General features: G+C 41.8%; 1 protein-coding gene across 2 annotated transcripts in view; it reads right to left on the bottom strand.

Moving 5' to 3' along the window:
- Positions 1 to 1,192: 1,192 nt before the first annotated feature.
- RP2 (RP2 activator of ARL3 GTPase) overlaps positions 1,193 to 27,115 on the bottom strand; it is a 39,031-nt gene continuing 13,108 nt past the window's right edge. Inside the window, exons 5-7 of one of the 2 annotated variants that reach the window (XM_085885067.1) lie at positions 19,062 to 19,145; positions 2,666 to 2,751; positions 1,193 to 2,461 (exon numbers count right to left, since the gene is read on the bottom strand). In XM_085885067.1, the coding sequence (XP_085741193.1) occupies positions 2,341 to 2,461; positions 2,666 to 2,751; positions 19,062 to 19,145 (291 nt within the window). In that variant the 3' untranslated portion in view covers positions 1,193 to 2,340. Of the gene's footprint in view, positions 2,462 to 2,665; positions 2,752 to 19,033; positions 19,146 to 27,115 lie in introns of both variants that reach the window. The other variant, XM_085885068.1, reaches the window with a different exon arrangement.

Raw genomic sequence — 27,115 nt, 5'->3', positions numbered from 1 at the left:
TTGAGGTTATGTTCTCGGTACCTGGGCGTTTCGGGGGAGGGGATGCTCCGTGGTGTGGTACCCGACAGTAGTCGCATTGTCTCTGGCCCAAGTCGCATGTGTGGAGCCTGTGTTCTGAAGGAGGAGCTTGAGTGGAGAAAGGCGGAGTCCAGAGTGCGAGGGTGGAGTAGCGGGCGGAGACTAGAAGCAGGAGGCGGTTCGTCAAGGCGAGACGTGGGCGGAGTCAAGAAGCAGGAACACACCACATGAAAACACCACTCCAAATCACACACACACACCCCTCGACAGAGGAGCTTCTTCGTCTTTTATAGAGCCCGAAGCTCGGGGGAGGGGATCATGCCGAATTCGACGTCATCACCCGAATCAGGCGCTTTGATTGGCTCCGACCCTCATGTTGTCCACCAGCTTGGGCCGGGTTTCGGGTAGACATTGGTGCAGCCCGCCCACCTTTGTGCTAAAGCGTACGCGACTCGCCGCACATGTCAGGTTTCTGGTGGACATTGGTGCAGCCCGCCCACCTTTCTGCTAAAGCGTACGTGACTCACCGTACATGTCAGGTTTCGGGTGGACATTGGTGCAGCCCACCCACCTTTCTGCTAAAGCGTACGTGACTCACCGCACATGTCGGGTTTCGGGTAGACATTGGTGCAGCCCGCCCACCTTACTGCAAAAGCATACGTGACTCGCCGCACATGTCGGATTTCGGGTGGATGCTAGTGCAGCTCGCCCACCTTGCTGCTAAAGCGTACGTGACTCATTTATCCCAGGAAAAAAAGAAGAGAAGAGTGGGAATGAAATGGAGGGGGAAATGATTTAATAACCCTAACTATTAGACCATCGCAACGCACTCCCCGTTGTCCCGCTAAACAAAAGGAAGGGGTCTATCCACATGTATATTAATGGCATAACTGTCTTGGGAGACCTCTCTGTTGTATGCATGCAGTTCCGAGAACCGCAACAATATCGTTTTGGCCCTTTCTCTCAATGGTGAAGAATCACTTTAAAAATTCTAGTAGTCGGATCGGGATCTTCACCAAAATCTAATCAGTTCGTCCTTGTCACACACCCAACCGGTCCACAAAAGTTCATCAGGATCCATCCACAACTTTTTGAGATATCCTGCACACAGGCAGACAGACAAACAGATAAACAGACAAACAAACAAACATACAAAGAGGCGTGAAAACATACACTCCTTCACCTTCCGTGGTGGTGGTAAAAGTGGGACGTACTGCACAAGGAAATGCAAGGAACTTGAACATAGGAGGATGCCATGTGTAGTCCATCATGGCTGCACTCTATCAACATCACAAGAATCCAATTCATCAATTTATTTACTTAAATTCACTGTGGGGATGGAGGGTTGGGGGGTGTGAAGTGGAGGAGTGAAGACGTTTATCGGGTGAAAAATGAGCAAACACCGACCACAAATCCACATTTTGATGAAACTCTCTCACAAACATCACAATCACTACACATAGATACAATTACCCACCCAACCATACTCAAGTTCCAGGGCTGGCAGGATGGCCCAGATAGAAGTTCGCACACTCGCCTCTAAGCTGTCTAGCCTGGGTTCGAATCCGACCCAGCTATAAACTGTCATCCCGGTGTTTCACAGGCAGGGAGATTAAGCAAAATGTGTGCCGTCACCTCGGATGGATGTTAAGCTGGGTGTCCCGTACACCGGCATTACTTAGTGGACGTTAAAGATCCCCCCCGCCCCCCGGTGTCCTTCAGAAAGAGTTGACGAGCTATCGCCAGCACCCTGAACAAATTCCAAATTACTGCCGTAACTACTGCTGGGAAGGTAATGGCAAAACACCCTGTATAACCTTGCCAAGAAACTGCTTCAGCAGCACTGATGCGCTGTAACAGAGTATAGTACATCAAAATGAGAACACAAGTTCCTCCCAGTCCTGCCAATGTCCATACACCCGTTTATCCCCATTAGAGTGAACATTAAAAGACAAACACAGAAATCAAGGTCATCCCTAAAATGATTTTTAAGAAATAGTTAAGGCAACAGCTTAAGATGAAAGTTTAAAGACAACAGCATGACACTTTTATTGCAGTTTTTTTATTTTATTTTAAACAAAAAAACTGTGGTATATATTTCCCAACAATGGCACCATAAATTTCACTCAACAGTATTTTCACCAACAATAATGTGATTAGATCCCAATTTCTATTTAAATATCAATGAACATATCAGGATAAAGTAAATGAAGTGTCTCACACCAAGCTGTTGATGTTGTTGAACTGAGCAGTACTGAGATACCTAGATAATAGGTATACAGTACCTAGATAATACAGTACCGAGATTAAACATGCGGGTTTTTAAGTATTATTTAAATGTTGGGTTGTAAACAAGGCATTAGGCAGATAAGTGCAAGTCCATATCGTTGAAGAATATTTCTTCATCTTCAGAGCCTGTTGCTTGGTCACTTGATATGTAAATCTGTGCACACAAACGCTTCATGAGAAACCAACTTGATTTGTATTCAGCAAAATACTACTTCGGGTAAGTGTTCTATTTTACCGTTCCATTGTCTTCGGACTTAGGACAACAGAAACATTCAAATGTTTCTGCAGTGATAACAGAGTACAATAAAAATGTATTTGACAATCACAAAGAGACAACGAAGAAGGAAAGATTACGTACAGTGAAATTTTTGAACAGTGACTCTGCCAAATCCTTTGCACTCTCCACCACATTTTCACCGTTAAACTCCAGAAAAAAGCTGGGGTCTTATTAGGGGAGGAAAGGTGTTGGGAAATCAGACAACGGGGACAAGCATTCCAACCATTTTATAGATGTACAGTATGTGAGATAATATCATAACAATTGGATGTACAGTCAAGCTTTACAATAAAGATTGTTCCTTAACAAAGCATATCATACTATCATGCAGCTATGACATGTATATATTGTTGCGGGCCAGGGGTCGGTGGCGAGAACAGCCACTAGGTGGGGGAAATTACGTCGTCTCCCACTGGACTCCCGGAATTGTAGGCCGTCGCTCCGGATAACTCCGTGAGGCGGTGGGTCGCCAATAACTCAATCGCGTAGCGTAGGGTCTTTTTGTCTAGAACCAATTTACCTAATTAGCTACGCGATTTCAACTACCGGGGAACTACGCCCTCGGCACGCCTTGCTCGAACCAGGTCACGCTAACGGCTGCGGTAGAGTTCCAACTACCGACTACCAACTCCGGTTCGGATGCATTTGAGCGGAAACTGCCAAAGCCGTGCCGGCTAGGATGAACAGATTATCGGGTATAAAAACCTGGCTAAAACTCAGATCCGAACCATGCTGGACCAATGCAAGAAAGGACGGAAACGAACTGGGAACATTTCTACAATCATTTATTTACAAATAATTTACAAGAGAAAAAGGACACAGGGCAGACTTACGCGGAATATACAAGCAGGCAAAATTTACAAGGATTCAAGCACTTACACAGTTTCTACTTACAAGATTGGCCCACACACTCAGACTCACACTCAGATGTTTTATTAGAAGACCCCGGCAGCCAGAGAGGGAGAGACGAGCTGGGGATCGCAGTTCGGCGGGGTACCTGCACGCTGGAGGTAGGGGGTGCTCCGTGGTGCGGCACCTGTCAATGGTGGTGCGGCTCGGCCCACAGTCACATGCGCGGGGCTCGTGCCCGTGGAGGAACCCGCGTGGAGCAGTCGGAGTCCCCGGGTGGAGATCAGGGTCATGGACGGGACCCACGAAGGATCCACGAATGCCAGCAAAAGAACCAGCCAACTCCACGAACGAACCAGGAACCACCAACAACACGACATGACGCACCCAACCAACGTGCTCCTTTTTCTCTAATAGCTTCAGACGCGCTCCTCTCTTCTCCAATCTCCTCAGAACGCTCTCCTCTCAAGAACCAACGAAAGGCAACAACAGAGCCCCCGTTCTGGGCGGGGCTCGGTGAAGCACACGTCACTGTCCGCCTTGAGTGGACAGCGTTCCCACGGGCCCACCCTTTCTGGGCGAGGTTTCGGCCGTACCCAGAGAAAGCCGCCATTCCCCTCCACGCGTGTTTGAGGAAGGTGGACATGGTGCAACTGCCTCGACTATCGTTGGAATTCCACCTCAGGCAATGGTGCGCTGTGGCCCACGAACCGAGGGCTGCAAACACGATGGTACCGTTGGATCTTTCGTTGGAGGATATGTGGTTTGTTTGATGTAATAATCTAGCTAAAAGAACCTCGCAACGCACACCTTTGATTCTCCCACAAGACAAAAGGAGGGGTTCTATCTCACAAATACTTAACGGCATAACTAACTTTTGGGACCTGTATGTTGAATGCACATGGTTTCCAGATCCGTAACAGTATGCATGTGTGTATGTATGTATGTGTGTATTTATGTATGTGTATATGTATGTATGAAAGTATGTACAAGTCTGAAGACGACGATGGTTCACGAGCGGTATTTGACGATGTAGATTGTTTCAGAAGTCAAGGATGAGACAATGCAATAATGTTTGACCAAGTTATAAAAATGATCAACATGATGTGGTACGAGTGATAGGTTAATAGCTGCAAAATCTCAAAAACCCGGTTTAGTTTAACAACTTTAAAAATTTGACCTTTGCATAACCTTTAAAGGTCACAAAACAATGTTGTGGACATTAAAATAAGGAAACAGGATACGTGCTATAGCTTAATCGAGTTAGTTCGTCGAAGAAGGTCGAAAACCTGGTTCGATTCCCACAACTTTGAAAATTTTACCTTTGTGAACTTTAAAGGTCAAAGGTCAAGGATTATGACCTTTGGTGCAAAACTTCCTCTGGAACATTCCAGGAACAATATAACGTCATATTGGCTATATGGCATTTCGCACTCCTCGGATTATCCATACTTTGATGAAATCAGCGTAAAAACAAAGTTGAAGGGGGCGCCACGGGCAAGGTGTTCGAGATAGAGCAAAATGGTTTCAAGACGTTAGGTGGGGAATGACCTCAAGATTATGCATAAAAAATATTGTCATCTCAAAGTTTAGGCAGTCGTATGATTTTTATGTCAAAATTCGCAATTTTCTAAGTTCGTGACCTTGTGACGAAAATGAAAAATAGAGCTCCGTGGGGCTATGCAGGTGCCATTGGGCTAACCAAATACTGAAACCCCAGCCAGATTCGACAAACCCCTCGGAGAAGATAATTTTTTATGTCAAAATTCACAATTTTCTAAGTTCGTGACCTTGACCTTGGGACGAAAATGAAAAAAAAAAAATCGAGCTCCGTCGGGCTATGCAGGTGCCATTGGACTAACCAAATACCAAAACCCCTGTCAGATTCGACAAACCCCCAAGGAGAAGATGCAAATTGAAATCGGCTACCCCCTAAAAACACATGTTTTTTGGGCGTGGCTCCGCCCATAATGGGCGCAGCAGGCCCATTCTCAGGAAAACACAACGAGATCATGATATAAACCTCCCACCAAAATTTTATCAGGATCGGATCAAAACCCACGGAGCTATGCTCGAGACAGACAGACAGATAGACAGACATAGACAGACAGACAGACAGACAGACAGACACACAACAATAACGAATATAGTGGTCATTTATTTTTTCGTGAAAATATTTTTTCGTGAACCAATATGTACATGTGTGTATGTAAGTATGTATGTGTATGTATGTGTTTATGTGTGTGTATGTATGTGCATGTATTGGGTGGTTGCTAGACTATCATTATTCTCAGGTTTTCCCTCTGTATATATGTACGTAATGGACAGTTCTGGAGGCCAGAGGAGTCCACTGATTTTGATGAAACTTGAGTGGTAGATTCATAACAGGATCTAGTTGTATGCTTTTGAGCACCGTTGCTATGGGCGCCACTGTTGCCTCGCAACGGGACTTTGACATTTTTGAAAAAATCCGAAAAATATTTTTATTGATTTTTTTTTTGAAAATCAAAAATCGGCTTCCGCGCTTTTATGCGCACTATTATAATCAACCTCTTTGTCAAAAATTTTCAGCCCGAACCGTCAAACACTGTATGACTAGTATGCAATGATATAGCGACCACCCAAGTCGCCTACCGGCTTGTGTGTATATGTATGCGTGCATGTATGTGTATATGCATGTATGTTTGTATGTATGTGTATATGTATGTGTGTGTATATGTATGTATGTGTGTGAAAGTATGTATGTGTGTATGTATGTATGTGTATTTGTGTGTGTATGTATGTGTATGTATGTGTATATTTATGTATGTGTATATGTATGTATGTGTGTATGTATGTATGTATATGTATATGTATATGTATGTGTGCATGTGTGCATGGCTCACAAAGTGGGTACACATACTGTTACACAAAGGGCAAAAAAAAAGTTAAGGGAAGCATGAAATGCAACCCATTATGTTAATCTGCATGTATTCAAGTAGCGAAATCTAAATTTTTAGACTTGCAACACGTCCGGTTTTAAAATCACCAATGAATATATATATATATATATATATATATATATATATATATATATATATATATATATATATATATATATATATATATATAACACTGTAAATACACGTTCGAATTTCGAGCTTGGCGTCAGCGTAATGTACGGAATCAGATGAAAAAAAACAACGTAAATATTATATTTTGGGATAAGAAACAGATAATTTTACTCTGCCTTTTTAAACAGGCTCAATATGTGACAGGAAAAAGAAAAAAACAACACATTTTGAGAGAGTCCGATGTTATAAATTACGAAGAAAACACAGACGAGTTCAGTAGCAGAGAAAGCCACACTTGTAAGTGAAAAATAACGTTAAAATCGAATCTATTTCTTTCGAACTTTTGAAAATAATCACTTTAAACATGAAAAGAAAAACATAATTCTTTCCTCTCGGATCCTCACGAAGCACCAAAAGAATTCTAGCGTTGGTTAAAATGAAGAATTATCAGACAAATGCGAGTCACGTCGTTCGGCTCGGCGTCCTCACACTGGATTCGTACGTTACGGCTCTCGCAATGACACGGACACGAAGACAAACGCTGCGCTCGGCGGCGAATGGAAATGTGCTGACATGCTTGCAAGTGCCTGTTATATCCATCAATCGGGGAAGTTTGCAAGACGGCAAGATTTTCTAATGCTAGCGTTATTTGCGTCCGATGAGAGATGATGATTCGTACATAACGGGGCTGACACGAAAATCAAGACGGGATTACTTGCGGTTCGAATTTTATTTTTCTGATCACAATTTTGATCGATATTTTTCTGCCGTGAGACTGTCATATTTCAAAGAAATTAAGGGAGATTTGGAATAAAAATCATAAGAAACATTATCAACACTGGACTCCTTATTTTTCTCGATGCAGTGGACACGAAGCGTTATGTACGAATCCATTATTTCATCAGATAGGGTTGATGCCAGAAAACCCGAATAGGGAGACAGAACATCATTAAAACATAAAAGAGACACCAAAGTTCACATTCTGAGTCACCACACTCAAAATAACTGTCACATAAGAAACGTACAGTGAAATAAAAATTTTACCAATCAAACTGTAACATTTCTACGGTTACAATACCCATATTCTGTTGCTTTAATTCATCTTTAATAAAACAGGGAAATGGAGAGTATGATATTGCCGGTTTCTACAGGTTCCCCAAGATGTCCACTTTCATTTCTGACCATTGATGGTTTGTCTCAGTACCTCATAATAGTTTGATGTAGAATTTCCCACAAACATACCACAGCATACCCACTTTGTGAGCCATGCACATGTATGTATGTATGTATGTAAGTATGTATATGTATATGTATATGTGTGTATGTATGTATGTATGTATATGCATGTATACTTCATGTACTCCTCCAAAAGGATTTGACTGAGGAAGCTGAAACTTTCAGGGATTAATGAGGACACCCTGAAGTTGTGCATGTGCAACTTTCGTTTGATTCTATCAAGTTTCAGAAGATGTATTTTTTTTCTTGGCATTTTCTTTCTTTGATGAGGTGGGATGAATTTGGAATCATCCGAGTTCTGGAAAACCACAATGTATTGTTGCGGATTCGCGCCCGCCGGCGTGCGAGCGGCCACATAACTCGAATCGCGGCACGTTGCCCACCGGACGGACAATCCCGTCGTGACCCTCTCGGACTAACGCCGGGAACTAGTCACGGGTGGGCCTTTCGGCCTCACCACGATCGTGCCAATCGGCCCCCCGCGTGGGATAGGGTTGCTCGCCAAATTCGACCTACCTAAGTACCCACACGGAGGGTAGACCGGGCGATCGCACCTCGCCGCAGGTCGACTTCGGACACGGGCCACTTTAAGCGACCCGTTCCGTACTATCGGGATAACCGAGCGGTGTTATCGTCAACCTGGACGGTTCGATTAATTATCGGGCGTTTTAGCCCACGACCAACCCTTTACGTGAAGTAAGATGGAGATTCAATAAAGGAAAAGACGAAGCGAAACGGGAAAAACAGTTCAACATAAAGCACATTTATTCCGCAGCAAACGGAAAGCACACATATTAATATACAATTACACCAAAAGCAAATGTAAAAGAAGAAGAAACACACAATAATGCACAAAAAGCAAATGTAAAAGCAAAACACAATGCAGATCTACCACCGACTACCGAGCACACGGCAACACTTATACAGTTTTACTTCACAGACGGCGCCGACAACACATATACTCAAAGCAAAAGAAAAAGGGACCACCCTCCACGATGAGGGGGGCAGACGGGCCTGGGGCCGAGACCGCGTCGAGCCTACCCGTCTGGTGATGAGCCGCAAAATGGCGGTGGCGCCCCGACTCCGCGGGCCTCGCTGGGACTGCCTGGTATGGGGTGGGAACGGGGCCCCCTTCTCGCACTATCTCAGCGCGGGGGGAAACAGGAGGGGGTTGTTGATGCTCGGGGGGATGAGGATATCTCGCTGGTTCGGGTCCCGCGACGAGCGTCTCCACCGCGACCTCGGTCGCGTTATCGGCCTCCCCTCTCCGCAGCTCCCCGACTCTGACACGAGCGCCCCCTCGACTGCCTTCGCCGCCGCCACCTCTCCAACTCTCCCACTCTCCACAGCTCTGTCCAACTGCTTTCTCCGACTCATCTCTTGACTGACTCTTTCCAACTCTCCTTGACTGACTCTTTTTCCAACTCCACTCCCGGCGAGCGAACGCGGCCCTTTATAGCCCCCGGGGCCTCGCTCCTTCACCTTCGACCCTTTACCTCTGGCTGGCTCCCCATTGGACAGAGGAAAAGTGGGCGTGAATGCTTTTTGATCCACGAATCTGCATATCGCGACCACACTCCGACGCACCTGGAGGCGGGGCCAAATCGCCCCATGCTCGCTGATAGGACGGAACAGAAGTGGGCGTGAATAGTTTTTGATCCGATTTCTTCGGAAAGGCTGGTGTTTCTGCACCCACTGCTCGGTGCGCGCCCTGCACGAGTCCAGTATCGGTGCCCACAAGCGGCGCGGGAATGGCGGTGATGCGATGGTTGCGAGGGCGAGTTGTGACGGTAAAGGTCGTGGCTGTTGGCGTTGTTGTTGTTGTGAAGCGGCGTTGCGGTTGGTGGTTGTTGTGTGATGGCTGTTGAGACGTGGTTGGTGGTGGTAGTAATGGTAGTAATGACGGCTGGTCCAAAATAAAGATAGTAAAAGAAAAACGGCTATCTGGAAGGGTCGCAGCCCGAATGAATGACATTTATTCCCTCTAAACAACGGGTTTGGGCCTAACTACACATATACTTACAGAGATATCTCACCTAAGGGACCTGAATGGTGGCTTGCGAATTTGGTCAACCACAACAGTATTATATATACTCCATATACGTAACCCAGGTTATTTTATTTTCGGGGGCAATCGAGGCAGCAGTCTGTTGCCTCTGCACTGCCTAAATAAAGGTATGTGTCAAAATAACTTGCTGCATACTTGGAACAAGATCGCCCATTGCGTGGGTACTCTGCTAGTAAATATAATGAAAGAAAGAACATCAGTCATGTTTCTGGCCTTCCATCTACATGGTTTTTATGGAGATACAAGTTGCCCTCATCATGAAAGACCTGTTCAAAATAACAGGAATGAGAAGAATCATGTTGCTGGAGCAGGATTTTAAGAACCCAGGTTCTAATTTTCCATTGTCCTGGATGAATAGCAGAGGTGGTGTCAATTCCAAGTAGAAATGTTTTAGTCTTATCAATTGTAAAGGGGAGAGAGAGAGAGGGAGAGAGAGAGGGGGAGAGATAGGGGGAGAGATAGGGGAGAGAGAGGGGAGAGAGAGAGGGGGAGAGAGAGGGGGAGAGAGAGGGGGAGAGAGAGGGGGAGAGAGAGGGGGAGAGAGAGGGGGAGAGAGAGGGGGAGAGAGAGGGGAGAGAGAGGGGGGAGAGAGAGGGGGAGAGAGAGGGGGAGAGAGAGGGGGAGAGAGAGGGGGAGAGAGAGGGGGAGAGAGAGGGGGAGAGAGAGGGGGAGAGAGAGGGGGAGAGAGAGGGGGAGAGAGAGGGGAGAGAGAGGGGAGAGAGAGGGGGAGAGAGAGGGGGAGAGAGAGGGGGAGAGAGAGGGGGGAGAGAGAGGGGGAGAGAGGGGGAGAGAGAGGGGAGAGAGAGGGGAGAGAGAGGGGGAGAGAGAGGGGGAGAGAGAGGGGAGAGAGGGGAGAGAGAGGGGAGAGAGGGGAGAGAGGGGAGAGAGGGGAGAGAGGGGAGAGAGGGGAGAGAGGGAGAGAGGGGAGAGAGGGGAGAGAGAGGGGAGAGAGGGGAGAGAGAGGGGAGAGAGGGGAGAGAGGGGAGAGAGGGGAGAGAGGGGAGAGAGGGAGAGAGGGGAGAGAGGGGAGAGAGGGGAGAGAGGGGAGAGAGGGAGAGAGGGAGAGAGAGGGGAGAGAGGGAGAGAGGGAGAGAGAGGGGAGAGAGAGGGAGAGAGGGGAGAGAGGGGAGAGAGGGGAGAGAGGGGAGAGAGAGGAGAGAGAGGAGAGAGAGAGAGAGAGGAGAGAGAGGAGAGAGAGGAGAGAGAGAGGAGAGAGAGGGAGAGAGAGGAGAGAGAGACAGAGAGACAGAGGAGACAGAGAGAGAGAGGAGAGAGAGGAGAGAGAGGAGAGAGAGAGAGAGAGAGAGAGAGAGAGAGAGAGAGAGAGAGAGAGAGAGAGAGAGAGAGAGAGAGAGAGAGAGAGAGAGAGAGAGAGAGAGAGAGAGAGAGAGAGAGAGACAGACAGACATGGAGGCAAGATGTGACATTAACGGAGAGGCGACATAAAGCAATAGCTGTTGTGGGCAACCTAGAGACCTCATGTGTCACCCTCAATCATTCTCAAAGACTATCAGATTATTTTATCAGTCGAAGCTCAAAAATTGTACTGGAATTTTAACAGATTGAGGAGAGAGTTGAGGGATTGATTGTATGTTACGTTAAAATATATACATTAATTTGGAAAGGGGTTTAGACATTACGATTTCAAGATGTAGTATCTTGGTATACTTCATACAATACAAGTTGATGAGAGGTTTGGAAGTTTGATAACTTCATGATATTGTACTATTTGTCACATTCAGTACAACAATGATAGTTGGAAATGACAGCTTTGAGAGCACAAGTGGACTGCAATACTCTCTAAGCACATGCATGATCAATTTCTATTGACATTGCTGTATCCAGGACAACAAGACAAAAAAAATTGTTTTAATCCCTACGCAAGCTATTGTTATAGATTTCCGCCCGTTCGGCGTGCGCACGACCTTTTCAGCCCAATCCAGGCCGCGCGTCCACCGAACGCGCAATCTAATCGTAGCTTCCGGACAAATGGCGAAACCCAGCTACGGGTGTTTTTAGGACACCATAAACCAGCCAATCCCTCTGTCCAAGCGCTACAGGGTCGATCACCGAATTGTCGATGTACCTAATTATTCGCGCGGACAGAGATACCGGGAGTTTATACCTCGACGGGACCTGCACGAAAAACGAGCCGCTTAAGCGGCTCATTCCGTATGCGAATGCCGAGCGGTTATATATCGCCAAGTCCTGTCAGACGAGATTATTATGTTCATCGGCTTTAATTAGCCAGTTAATTCCCCGAATGCTCCATGGCAGTCAATGTGAGGAAAGGGACGCAACGAGCAGGTGACATTCAACAATGGGGGACATTTATTTGAACACACCAGCAAGCAATGAATGAATGGAGATAGGGGACAGGACATGAGCAAAAAGCCTACAGCCGAGTTCTATAAATGCAAGTATATACAGGCACTTATACAATTCACTACTTATTGGACTGGCGCCACACACACACACACACACACACACACACACACACACACACACACACACACACACACACACACACACACACACACACACACACACACACACACACACACACACACACACACACACACACACACACACACGATCGGACCAGCCAGTCTTTATTAAGACCTATCTCGGACCTGCACGCCTCGTGCGGTCTTCGAGGACCAGGTCCCCGGGGCCTACTGGATTCCCAGCCCGATCCGGAAGGTCCAAGCGAGCAAAGTCGGCAGAGCGAAGGCTGGCGGGAGAAGACCTTCCGTGCGCACTTCCCAGAACTCGCACGTGACCAGATCCACAGGAGGACCAGCAGAGAACGACAGGAGAACCAGCCACGAAGGACGAGAGGAGGACAACGCCCGGAGAACCAACAAGAAGCTGGAAGTTTGAAGAAGCTCAAAGAAACTGGTGGAAAAAACAACCACCCATCCTCCTCCTCCTGCTGTGTTTTTGTCTCTTCCCTTTTTATTTATCAAGGGCGCGCCTCGCTTCCCGCGTGAGTCATCCGCTGTCGGTGGGGGCTCCCGCATTCTATCCCCCCCCCCCCCGAGTTGCTTTTATGCCCATACAAGGTAAGGAATTCAGCTCGGAGATGCAGTCTAAACATGCCCGCATTCCAGGGAGGCACAGGGGACACTCGCTGGTCTGACAGCGTGTCCGCCACCAACGGGCATTTTGTGGCTGTTGTCGTTGTTGTTGTTGTTGATGGTTTTCCTAATACAAATCGCAGCGCATGAACATTAAATTACCCACTAGACTAGGGTCGGGACCCTAACTGGCAACATGTACTTGCCGATATAACCGAGATAAAGGACCTGAATGTTGAGTGCGACAGCTTTCAAAATCCACAACACTATATTACAACAATCGTGATATATTACCCTGATGTTTTCATCGAGACCACAACAAAGCTACGAGGAAGAAAGTGGCAGGCCAGAACTGAAGCCTGGTAAATTCTTTATTTATTAATAAAGATTCTCTAAAACCTTGCATATGCTTTGCAGTCAGTGTTGTGTCATAAAGTATAGCCTACCATCTTTATAGAATGTGGATGAGGTTCGCATTTGCTACCAGGAGCTTGTGGACATTAAAGATCGAATTTTGCCTTTTGAAATGAGTGGATGATCGTGTGCCAGTGCCAATGGAGGAAATTCTTACTATAATTCATGGACCGGTGTTTGTGTGTTTGTTTGTTTGTTTGTCACACTATTCCTCCTCCAGTTCTAGGTTGATTACATCCAGACTTGCTACATAGGATCAGCACGAGCCCCCAATTAATGTGTAGGGGTGTTTTTTTAATCTTTGCCGGTGGTCTTGGGGAGGAGGGGGATGCAAATTATCTTTGTAAATGTCAATCGTGTAGTGCCACCTCCAGGCCGTATTACAATCCCCACCATTTACAGTGCAGTATTCCTGTCCCCACGTTTTCCAGTGCAGTGAGGTGTTTTGAATTATAAGCAGTTAGTATGTTTTTGCTTCATGCACGTAACTCGGGTTATTGGTTTTTTACCTATACAGAGCTGTCAGTTACCTATACACTGGCAATTAAAGGTATGTACCAGAAGAATGTGTTGCAAGCTTGGAATAAGATCACCTGTATGGTGACGACTCTGCTAGTCAATTGTAATATCGTTTAATTTATAGTGACAATAAGCATGGAACCCGTTTCCTCATCTCTGGACTGTGCTCTCCTTTCATCTGTTCCCTAACATGAAATAGCATTAAAATTGACTCTGCTTGAGACAGTCTCGAAAACTTTTAGGCTTCACCATCAGCTGAACAGTTTATGTTTTGTATCCCACTGATAGGCCGGATCTGAATCCAGACTTCCAAAATATAATCCACTTGTCGTTGTCACCTCCCCAACACATTCACCGAGTTTTGTCATAACTCATCCACAACTTTTTGAAATATTGTGCTATATATCGTTTTGGTCCCATCTCTCAATGGTGAAGAATCACTTTTAAAAATTTTAAATCTCGTATCTGGATCCGGACTCCGATCTTCACCAAAACTGAATGAATTCTTCCTTGTCAGACACACAACCTGTCCACCAAGTTTCGTCTGAATCCGTCAATAACTTTTTGAGATATTGTGCTATATATCGTTTTTGGCCCAATCTCTCAATGATGAAGAATCACTTTAAAAATTCTCATATCCGGATCCAGATTCGGATCTTTACCAAAATCCAATCATTTTGTCCTTGTCACACACTCAACCTGCCCACCAAATTTCATCTGAATCCGTCCACAACTTTTTGAGATGTCCTGTTCACACTCCGTCCACCTTCGGTGGCCGAGGTAACGATGTGTAAACCGTTGAAACAAACCACGGCTTGCCGGAAAGGTTTCCAGAGTTGAACCCTCACCATGCTCTTTCTTCAAGCCCTGAAATAGTAATTTTGCTTTTTCCTGCACATTATCACACTCATGACACATTCCATTGACCTTTATCTTTAATCCAAATATTATGCATCACCTTATCTCTGCCTTTCAGTATTTGAGCAGGTCTTAATGGGGTCACACTGTGAGCACATTCTCTTATTTTTGTTCTCAATGTAGTTTTCACTCCATTGTTTTCTTTGATTTTAAAAAAATAATTAAATAACGTTGTAATGAATGAATGCATTTTAAATGGAATTATGTTCCCTAATTTGGTGATGTTCGAAGGAAACAACATAAACAGGAGAAACTTAATAGGAGCAACATCAAAAGAGGACTAGATGGTACATGTGGAATTGTGCAAGTGGTATAACCACTGATCCCAGCCTGAGCAAGCGGGTATTGATACCATATTTCGCTCCCGAAGGAGCGGATATCTATATATTACTAAAACTCTCATCTTGTATATATGTCTGTATGTATGTATGTATATATTGTAACGGATTTCAGAATCCGGTCTGGTGAATGCATCCACAAATCCAGGTCCTCAGACAGTTATTTCCTTGAATGCATGTTCAGATTAGCCCCATCCCCACGTCTGATGGGATCTTACATGTGATGCATTGAGAATGGTGAAGAATAGATCCCCTCTCTAAAGGCCCAGTCACACCTTGACGTTTTAGCCAGCTTATGCCGATTTTTTGAAAATTTGTCTAAAACGCTGGTACACGTCGAATACGTTATGGGTAAGTTTTGATAACATTGAGAGCACGCTGAAAAACACTGCCATACGTCGTTGTACGTTGGCTTTAAACGTTGTACTTTTCGGTTGTCCTCAAATTTTCCATGCTTGAAATTTTAAGACATGCCAGCGTATGACTCGCACGTTCCGCATAACGCTGGCCATAAGTTGTAGGCACGTCACGCGATCGTTGACACACGTCGACACACGTTACTTGTAAGTTACTCATAAGTCGAAACACGTCGAGGTAATGTTTAGCGTACCCGAAACTTATTTCTAACCTATGAGCAACGTGTTGTACTCACGTTACGCGATCGGTGACACACATCGACACACGTTACTTGTAAGGTGCTCATAAGTCGAAACACATCAAGGTAATGGTTGGCGTCAGTGTTCCAGACTCCCTGGTTTTATTTTTTTTTTCTTCCTTCATTCGGTATGATGGTGATTTTGACACTTCGATTTCTAGTGCGGTTATAATATAATATAATTAATAGGCTGCCGCTCAACGATTTAAATCATAACCGCACTGTACACTGAACACCGTCATACCGAAGAAAAAATAACAAAAAACCGTGAGTGTGGAACACTGACGCTAACCATTACCTTGACGTGTTTCGACTTATGAGTACCTTTCAAGTAACGTGTGTCGACGTGTGTCAACGATCACGTAACGTGCGTACAACTTATTCCCATCGCATGCAGAGCGTGTCATACGGCAAGTACGTCGTAAAATTTTCAACATGTTTAAAATTATAAGACGTACTCCATTTAATACGACGTATGATAGCGTACTTTAACGTTCTATTCACGCATACCAAACTTACCCATACCGTATTCGACGTGCGCCAGCGTTTTAGACGCATTTTTCAGAGGTCGGCATACGCTGGCAAGATCGCCAAGGTGTGACTGCGATGTTGACACTTCCATTTCTGCAGCGGTTATGATTTGAATCGTTGTGCGTCAGCCTTTTAATAGGCTACGCCACGTCATCGTCGGCGATGCGTGCAGCGCGCTATGCCTAAGTTCGACTATCGTTGGGCATAGGTTGTGAAGGCCGACAACAGGTTCAGCATTCGTTGGTATAAGTTATCTATAACACAACGAAACGTTCTGTGTCCGTTACTAATACGTTATGCATAAGACCAACTCTTTAAAAAAAAACATAAAAAGTTCAACGTGAGCCAGCGTTTTACATGCATTTTAATACGTTGCCATTGCTGGCTAAAACGTCAAGGTGTGACTGGGCCTTTATGGGAAGCTTTTTTTCTTTACGACAGACACGTTTACACACATTTGTTTCGCAAGTGCTGGCGCCTGGCGCCCGCCTTATTTTTCCTCAGCAACGTTTATGCACATATTTTTTGCGAGCGCCGACGCCCGCCTTTTTTCCGAGTGCACGGGTCGTCATGGTAACGGTGCGCAAGTGGAGCAGGGTGAGGTTGGGGGGATTCTGCGCCCGCCGAGACGGGCTGTAGATATAAAAAGAATTGGAGGTCCGTTCTGAGAAAGAAGTAAGCAAGAGAGGAAGCGCACGAGGGAAGAAGTGAGTGTGTAAGCGTGAAAGAAGGAGAAGTAAGCGAGAGAGGAAGCGCACGAGAAGCGAGCAAGAAGTGGGTGTAAGCATGTGAGGGAAGAAGCGAGTATGTAAGCGCGCAAGAGAGAGAAAGAAAGCGAGAGTTGAAGCACGCGAGGGAAGAAGCGAGCCAGAGAGGAAGCGTGCAAGCGAGGAAGCGTGCGAGCCTGCAAGACAGCAAGCGAGCATGTGGTGCACATGTGGGTGTCTGACCAGCACCAACAACGAGACAATTCGCCCTTCCCAGTGCTTGCGCAAGTGAGCGTGTGGTGCGCGTGTGGGTGTGAGCAGCGCCGACAACGAGTGAGGCACGGGTCGGTCACTAACGAGTGAGGCGCGGGTCACTGGACGTCACTAGTTTCGTGAAGTGTGAGGAGCTGCCCGTGTCGCAGCACCAGGGTCTAAACCCGCGACAGACGATCTTGGTGCCCCCCAGACATCGACTGGCGTCCAAGGCTGTTGGCGAGTGGGCGCATGACAAGGCAGGGTGCTGGTGACGGACAAAGCACTCACACACATTTCAGGACATTTTCACTTCACCGACAACTACGCTCTGGTGAGCGAGACGAATCTTCCCCCTCCCCCCCCCCCCGAATAATCTGCTGGGTCCCCTTTTCTGTGTATAGTTGTATGTAAGTCAACCCCCGATAAGCATCTGCTCTCTGTCTCTTTCCTGTAATTTTGTTTGATTTTGCCTGAGTAATTATTCATTTCGATTGCTTTAAAATTTATTCATTTATTTACCTCAGAAAATAAAAAGTTCTGTTTATTTATTAATTTTATTATTAATAAATCATTTGTCGACTTCCAACCTGTCCTTGTTTGTCCTTTCCTTCCATTGGTCTCGCATTGTCCGAACCTCGATAGACTGGGAGGTAATTACCACAGATTTGACCAAAAATAGTCAGCACGCACCAGCAGTTAAAACGCTCGGCTGCCCTAATTAAAATATAATCGAGATAACATTGGTGCTTTGCCGAGGGCGCGCTCCTCGCTCAGTAACCACATGACCTGTAGTTAAACGGAATAATTAAAAGGTGGACACTGGAACTCGTGGTTAACTGGGTGGCGTTCGTGGTTCTAAAACAGTCCACCGAACCACAACATTAATTCTGAGCGGTGGCCCCAGGTCCGGCTCTTCCGAGGACAACCAGGGATTAATCCCCCTGAGTGACAAGCTGGTGTCTTGGTACCCATGGCCACAACAGTATGTATGTATGTATGTATGTATGTATGTATGTATGTTCCCGAAATACAGCCAAAACGGTACACGATAGCGCAAAAATTTTCGGCCCAACTTACTCACCATTCTCCTGCGGTGTGCAGTATGAAGTTTCATTCAAATCGGGCAATGAAAAAATTATTAAAAAATAAATTCCCGATTCAGTGAAGTACTCTTCGGGAGAATTTTATCAATACAAACAACCTCAGTGGTAAAATTCGCTGGAGCTATCTTTTTCTGTTTTTTTTTTTTAATAACGATTTTGTTATCAACCGCTGTCACGACGGGAACCCAACGGGTTCACGGGCAGTCTAGTTACTAATAAAACAAAGGCACAATTCGCAAGTGCAAAAAATGGGTGTTGCATAATATTTTATGCAGCCATGAACTCCAAAACTACTTGAAGTTGGGAGCTGAAGCCTTTTGTTGGGCAATTTGTTTCATCAATATCTGAGATAGTGGCCTTTTGTAAAGTTCGACGAGTTTGGATAGAATAACCATAATAAATACCATGCAACATCATTCTAACAATAACAATGTAAACAGAAATAAACAGCATTCACAAAGTATATATATATATATATATATATATATATATATATATATATATATATATATATATATATATATATATATATATATATATATATATATATACATACATACATATACATACATAAATATATACATAAAGACAGCTATTGTACCAAAAGTAATCAAATAATTGTAAGAAAGCCATTCTATAGACTATTATAAGTCAATTAAAGAATGACATGCAGGAAGTAGATCCACATAAATTAAATGGCATTGCCCATCAAGTATTTCACACCTCTACTTGTGTCCATCAAGTTACTTGCTTTATTCTCAAGAAGCCGGCATGCATGAGAATCACTCAATGGTGCATGCTTCATTTGTACCAAAATGTTACCACAGCGCACCATCTGTAAAAACAAAAAAAAACAAAAATACATCATGAAGCAAACAACTTCATACTTGCACCATCAAAATAAAATTATGGGCATATGGGCTTCAGTAGGATTAAACAATCGATATATTGTAACAAATATGGCTGAGAAAAAGGGATAATTTAATTATATCAGATATCTCAGATTATTGCATGTGTTCAGCAAAGCTGTCCTGTCAAATGGCCACCCCCACCCCCTTAGCCTGACAAATGCAGTGTTTAGATAGGCCCTCAATATCTCTGATCCCCTGTAATTTCACTTTTATATGTCTATCTTTCACTAATTATTTTCTTGTTTTTAATAAATTATTGTGCTTCCCCAATTTTTCACGGTAATATCACGGGTGACATAAACCATGTGACATCCCAGGGTTCCAGGCCATGTCCCGATTGGATGGTATATTAAGTATATATATATATATATATATATATATATATATATATATATATATATATATATATATATATATATATATATATATATATATATATATATATATATATATATATAACAATAGCTGTGTGTTACCCACATCCTCTTTGCACTACAAGTGCACCAACCATCCTGTGCCTTGCTGAATCTTGCAATGCACTGCAGGAGATAGTTTCTATCATTTTGTCTCAGCTTATCATCACATTATTTTTGTTGTTTTATCTTCCCCCTTTATTGTTCGCATATTTTTCTCCATGATGTGGACAGGGGGATTTATGACAATGACACAGCAGTGGATGATAAATGGGGTTTCTGGGACTCCCATTCAAATGAATGGGGGGAAAGGGAAAAACCTTCTGACTCAAGCCCCAAAAGCCCAAAATAGGAGACTGATTTTCTCCCCACCTATCCCCTTCCCTCCCATACAAGCAAATGTAAAATTGAGACTATGAAAGATTGAGACTTACTGATTAAAGCACTTCTTCCCAGGTTTCATATTTTCATTCCACTCAAAGAGCGAACCAACGAATATTTGCCCATGTTCTACTTTAGGGAATAACTTAATTTTCTTATAACATTCATTTCCATTGAGTATATTCACTTTATCTCTTCAAGCATGAAAGAAAGGGAAGTTCATGATCCCTCCTTTGGTTCTGTAAAATGGGGAAGTGCCTTTAAGAGCACAGTCGTGCTGTGAAAATGAGGAAGTATTCTGTGCCCATGTCTCTCATGGTTCTATCTTAAATCAACAGAACACTAACAGAACAAAGTTTCGCGAAAAGCAAGCAAAAACAGCTTTTAAACATAGGTTTTTCTCAAAATCATTCAAAGCAAGCTGTTTCATTTTTGTGTTAAAATGAGTCAGTCTGGAGTCAGTCAAGCTGCCTCGCCCGAACCAAGCCAAAAATAAAATTCCGAAGTCATTTCCTATGTGGGACACACCCTGAAAAAACCATTGTTGTGAAATCTCCCATTATGTCATCAAGTTGCTTATTTAAACCAACTTGCGTGCTGAGTGTTTTATTTCAAGAATGGATTGTGCAGATAATTTCTCCCACCTTGCGGATCAATTGTTTTCACAAGATGACAGGTGAGATCCTTAACCCAATTCATTATTTGTTGTTTTATACAGAATTAAATCACTATACAACCAATAATTATTGTGTGTCTTTTTCTAACAGGTTGTCCCCAATAAGAACATCGTTGATAACTGATCTAGAACAGGAGGCCTTTGAATTACACGGTGAGTGGCTAAAAATGAATGACTTCCTTAAAGACATTCAATCGTTCAGAAAAGAATTGAATGACTTTTTTTGGCTGGCAAGAAGTCCTCTCATGTCCTCTGATCTTGAATGAGTCGAGTCAAAGGTGAGAAATTATCCCTCTGTGTGTCTTGACTGTGTTTAATCCCCGTCTTTCACATGAAGGACAATTCTCAAATTTGTCATGTGGAGAATCAGGAAATTCAAGAGGCTCAAAATCTAGTAAACCATTCATATTTATAAAATAAAACTTTACTTCAAATAAAATTAATCTTCGGTATCATCTTTGGTACTTTCATTGGTGCTTTCACAATCATCTAAAAACTACTTTCATAACTATCGTTTGAACACAAACTCTCGGTATCATAACTGTCTTCTGTTCTAACAGAGATACTTATCATCACTCTCATAATCTTCAAAATCTTTAGTTGAATAATGACTCATATTTAATTAGTAGAAAAAACATTACCATCTATATCTACATACTTTTTTTCATTAACAGATTCAACTACTACATTTTTTTATATTAAAGGTAATTTTAAAATGATCCTTAACTACAGGGTGCCCCACAGAAAACCAGGAAATTTGGTACAGTTTATTTAAAACAAAACAAAAGCAAACTTAGATGTCATGTTCAAAGTGCAAAATAAATCTTAAAATCTCAAATTTCCTGTTTTTTTGTGGGGCACCCTGTATTATTGAACGAAATGTTATTTCACCTGATATAGTAACATCCTTTATTTCATCAGGATTTACATATTTAGGGTTGTTGAAAAAAATACAAATTTCTCCTTGCATATTACAGATGGTCTTATCTTTTTTTTTTTCGAAAGCTTCATCCATGAGGTTTTTCTTTTTTGATACTTTTTCTTGTTTCATTGCTTTTTCTAATTTTAAATATATTGCCAGAAGGTGATGAGAAACTTTTGTTAGAGCAACTTTAATTGATGTTCTTCCAGATATACTAAAAGCTCTTCCACTGAAGGAAATTGAACAACTCATATTATTCACCATAATTGTTTTTATCCAATAGTTGTTATATTTATCTTTATTCAATTTTATATCTTCGACATATTTCTCAGTATCTTTTACAAATGAAGGGATTGATTGAAACTTGTCTTTTGTGTCTTGATACATTGTATTTATTAAGTGAAAAAAGTTGGAGGATAAAATGGTTTTAAGCACAGATTCACCTATAAATTAAACATAATTTTCATCAAGAAAATTTTATTTTAAGCAAAGTTTTGTTCTATAAATATGGTGAATACAACGTACTGTGATGTTTGTAATCATGAATATAAATGTTATAAAAAAACACCTTCCAACCAACAAATACACATTCAATCTTTTCAGATAAATATCTCCACTTGACCAAGAAATAAAAAATTGTGAAGGATGTGATAATGATATTCTTTAAAAAATTATAATAAACACCTTCAATCATGCAAACACAAGAACAATGAAGAAAGGGAAGGTGCCACTAAATTCTCCATTGAAAACACTGATGGGGCATTTAAAGGACATATAAAAATAAGATTGTTTCGCTTTCAAGACCCTGGACCATCTTCAATCATGGAAGCTGTTGATGTGGTTAAACAAGGTATTGAAACTATAATTAAAAAACACATTTAAAAGTGAAATTAAAACTTTAAAGTTTTATATGGGAGTAAAATTAAATATGGTAAGAGAAGGCGATGAAACTACTCCCTAAACGAGGACAAACCCTCACTTTATCTCATCATTTCAAGATTTTGTAAGATGTGATGTTTACGATGAACTCCAGAGACAAGAACAAGATGTCGATAACACTGTAGTAGGTAGTGGATTTGCTATCTTTTTTTTGATATTACAAATAATGAGGATATTACAAAAATAATCTTTTTAGATATACACATCTTAAAATCAGATCCTCTTCAAGCTTCTTCTTATATTGATTTACCAAAAGAGATAAAACTTAAGAAAGCGGTTGTTAATATTCAAAACAAAGATAATAAATATTTTCTATGGTCTGTTCTTGCTCACTTACATCCTCCACAATGGAATCGTGAAAGAGTTGAACATTATAAGAAATACGAGAATACATTAAATGTTAAAGATTTTAAGTTTCCAATGTCATTGAGAGATATTCCTAAATTTGAGAAAATGAATAATCTATCTGTTAATGTATATGGATTAACGGATACAAACAAAGTTCAGATATTAAAAATTTCAAACAACTATAAAAATGATGAAACACACATTGACCTTCTCTACTTTACTTCAAAGGAAAAATCACATTATGCTTTCATCAAAAATTTATCAAGATTAACCATATCACAACTATACAAGAGAAAATGTAAAACGTATCTTTGTAAGAGTTGTCTCAACTACTGTCACACAAAAGAACGATTAAATAAACATTCAAAATATTGTAGACATCATAAATCAACCGTAATCAATTTACCAAAAACAGGTTCAAACATATCATTCAAAGATTTTAACAAATCTATAAAACACCCATTTGTGATATATGCTGATTTTGAAAGTATCCTTGAAAAGATAGATACTGTTTCTCCAAATCCAAATAAATCATACACAAATAAATATCAAAAACATATTCCTTGTGGTTTCTGTTATTATATCAAATCATCTGTTGGTAATGAATACAACAAGTTAGAACTTTATCGAGGAGAAGATGCCTCAGAGGAGTTTGTAAGACGATTGGAAAAAGACTGTATAAGACAAAGAGAAATAATGGTTAAAACCTATAAACCAATGTCATGAACAAAGGGAGAGAAAAAGGAATTTAGAAAGAACAGTATCTGTCATATTTGTGAGGAGAAAATTGAGGGAGAGGTCAAAGTTAGGGATCATTGTCATCTTACTGGAAAATATAGAGGTCCAGCTCATTCCCGTTGTAATCTTCATTACAAGCCCCCAAACTTTATTCCTATCTTTCTTCACAACAACGCTCACTATGACACACATCTATTTATAAATGAACTTTCAAAGACATCTGGAGATATTTCTGCCATTCGTAACACAGATCAAAAATACATCTCATTCACAAAACAATTCATCCATCCCTCATAACCCATGTCAGATTTCTTGACACATACAAGTTTATGGCAAGTCCATTATCTAACTTAGCATCAAATATTAAAAACTTACCGAATCTTAAATCACATTTCTCAAATCAAGAAGAGATTGATCTCATTACAAAAGGGAATATATCCGCATGAGTCCATGGATTAATTTGATAAGTATAAAGAAACACAACTTCCTTCAAGGGAAAGTTTTTTCAGCAAGTTGAATAAAACTCATATTTCTGATAGAGATTATAAATATTTCCGAAAGCTAAAAAGGTTTGGGAGAAGTTTAATGTAAAGAATCTTGGAGAATATCATGATTTGTATCTTAAAACTGATGTATTGTTATTGTCTGATATGTTTGAAACTTTTAGAACAGTCTGTCATAATAAAAATTCTTATGGATTCGACCCCGCTCACTATTACACGGCTCCGGGTTTAGCTTGGAGTGATATGTTAAAAATAACAAAACAGAATTTGGAATTAATCAGTGATATAGATATGCTTTTAATGATAGAGAAGGCTAAAAGAGGAGGAATATCTAAAGTATGTTCTAAGAGATATGCTAAAGCAAATAACAAATATCTTCCTGATTATAATAAGAATGAGGACACCTCTTATCTGATGTATTATGATGCTAACAATTTGTATGGGTGGGCTATGTATAAATCTTTACCTTATGGAAAACTTAAATGGGTTAAAGAAAAACATCATGAAAAAGTTTTACGAGACATTGTTGTCTCCTCTCAAAACGAATTGAATGAAGCTGAAGTTGGATATTATTTTGAGGTTGATTTAAAATATCCAGAAGAACTTCATCACAAACATAAAGACCTACCTTATGCCCCTGATAAAGAAAGTCCAAGAAAAGAATGGTTAAGTGATTACCAACAGACATTTAATTTAAAAGGTAAATCTCCAGAAAAACTACTTACTACATTAAATGATAAAGAAAGTTATGTTTTGCATCAAAGGAACTTGAGACAATATTTATCTGCTGGGTTGAGAGTGAGGAAAATTCATCGGATTTTGAAATTTAAACAAAGGCAATGGTTAAAGAAGTATATTGATTTTAATACAAAAAGGAGAACAGAAGCAAAAACAGATTTTTAGAAGTACTTTTATAAATTAATGAATAATGCTGTATTTGGAAATACCATGGAAAATGTTAGGAATCGACAAAACATAAGACTTGCTACATCTTGGAAACAGGCTTCAAAGTTAATTAATAGATTAAACAGGCTCAAAGTTTTGAGCGAGCGGAGGTGTTTTCAGAGAACTTTTGTGCTATTCATTTGAAAAAAGAGAATATTGAAATGGATAAACCTATTTATATAGGAACATCAATTCTTGACTTGTCAAAGTCGTTAATGTATGACCATCTATATATTAATACTGAAGGACCAATTTTGTGCTCTTCCTAGCGGTCGTGTCACGTTTTTCTCGGTACTGTGACCTGGACTGAAAGAAACTTCGTACCTGTAAGAGTACATCGCACATAGTGGCAATAGTCAACCTTCAACTCTGAAGCAGAATAAACACTTTTCGTTTTACATTCGTTAACATGGCGACGTGTGACGTCACCGCTGAGAGGCGTAAGGACGTCATGACATCATCGGTCATTCGCTGATGTCATTACGTCTGTCGTCGACAGACGTCACCGCCGAGAGGTGTAATTCCACTCCTCGAAAATAGCATCTGCAATGTAAAACCCTCTTCTGCACATGCTGACTCACTCAGAATGTGAGTTTGACGTAAAAAATGTAACAAGAAACATTGTATCTCTATATTAATACTGAAGGACCAATTTTTTGCTCCTCCTAGCGGTCGCGTCACGTTTTTCTCGGGACTGTGACCTGAGAAGCTTTGACACGGTGTTTGTATGTCAAAGTAGACACATGCACAAATCAGAGGACTTCTTCACAAGGAGTAGTGTACACCAAAAATGTCATGTACAAGGACGTTTTGTAGGCCTCATCAGGTAAGGCCATGGAGTACATCGATTGGGATCCGGCTCTTACAAGAGATGCCACTGGTTGTCATATTGGGCTCATGGAACGGAATCCGTCTGTGACGGGGTTTCGGCTAGTTAAGATAATAATTTAAAAATCAAAGTATAAGGATAATGCGTCATTGTTATATATGGATACAGATAGTTTTTTATTTGATATTAAGACAAGTGATGTATATGAGGATATGATTGATAATATTGATATATATGATACAAGTAATTATAAGTCAGGTGATGTATTGTTTTCATCAAAGAATAAAAAGGTTATTGGTAAGTTTAAGGATGAATTTGGTGGGAAGGTCATGAGTGAATTTATAGGATTGAGATCAAAATCTTATGCTTTCATGTATCTATCTATAATTCCAGCAATGTGTGTGTGTGTGTCTGTGTGTGTGTGTGTGTGTGTGTGTGTGTGTGTGTGTGTGTGTGTGTGTGTGTGTGTGTGTGTGTGTGTGTGTGTGTGACCGCTGTTTCTCGACAACCGCTGGTCCGATCTAATTGAAACTTGCCAGGTATATTTCTGGGGCCCCGAGGATGTGCCTTTTCAAGGTTTGATATTAATCGGACAAGTGCTTCCCAAGTTATGGCCGTTAATTTACCAAACCAATGACAAGACACGTTGTTGCGTGGGCGTGGCCGATGGGGAAGGGAAGCTCAGCCGCGTTCCCCATTACGGGTTACAACGTACGGACTTCCGGAGAGTGATGACTTCGTGTATTCTAATAATTTCTCGATTTCTTATGCGCATTTATAGATAAACACAATGACGCAAGTTATGATCGTTTTCATATAAGACGGTGCATAAATTTCGGTAACATCAGAGTGCTGGTGTGCTCCGAACCAGGAAGTAATTTTTTCTCTCTCTTCTCTTCTCTTTTTGTTTTTCCTTGCGACGACATTGTGAAAAGGCAAAATACGTTGGCGCTAATTGAATAATTGGCCATTAAAACCTAAATTGCGAATCATCATAACTGTAATATGTGAACTTCCGCGCCACGCACGTACGGGAACGCGAGAGCGAAAAAACGGCCTGTGTGGTTGTTGTTTGTTGCTCGCGGTTTGAATATTTATTTATTTATTTTTTTTTTACGGGCACGTACTAGTATTGATGATAATAACATTGAAAGGTGTGAAAAGAAGCTAAATAGAATAAAGAAAAATATAATCAAGGAA

The sequence above is a fragment of the Eptatretus burgeri genome, chromosome 6, assembly GCF_056783735.1.
Source record: "Eptatretus burgeri isolate ZD-2024b chromosome 6, Ebu_testis_v1, whole genome shotgun sequence".
In the NCBI taxonomy this organism is placed as follows: Eukaryota; Metazoa; Chordata; class Myxini; order Myxiniformes; family Myxinidae; genus Eptatretus; species Eptatretus burgeri.
This window is presented reverse-complemented; position numbering and strand designations above follow the sequence as displayed.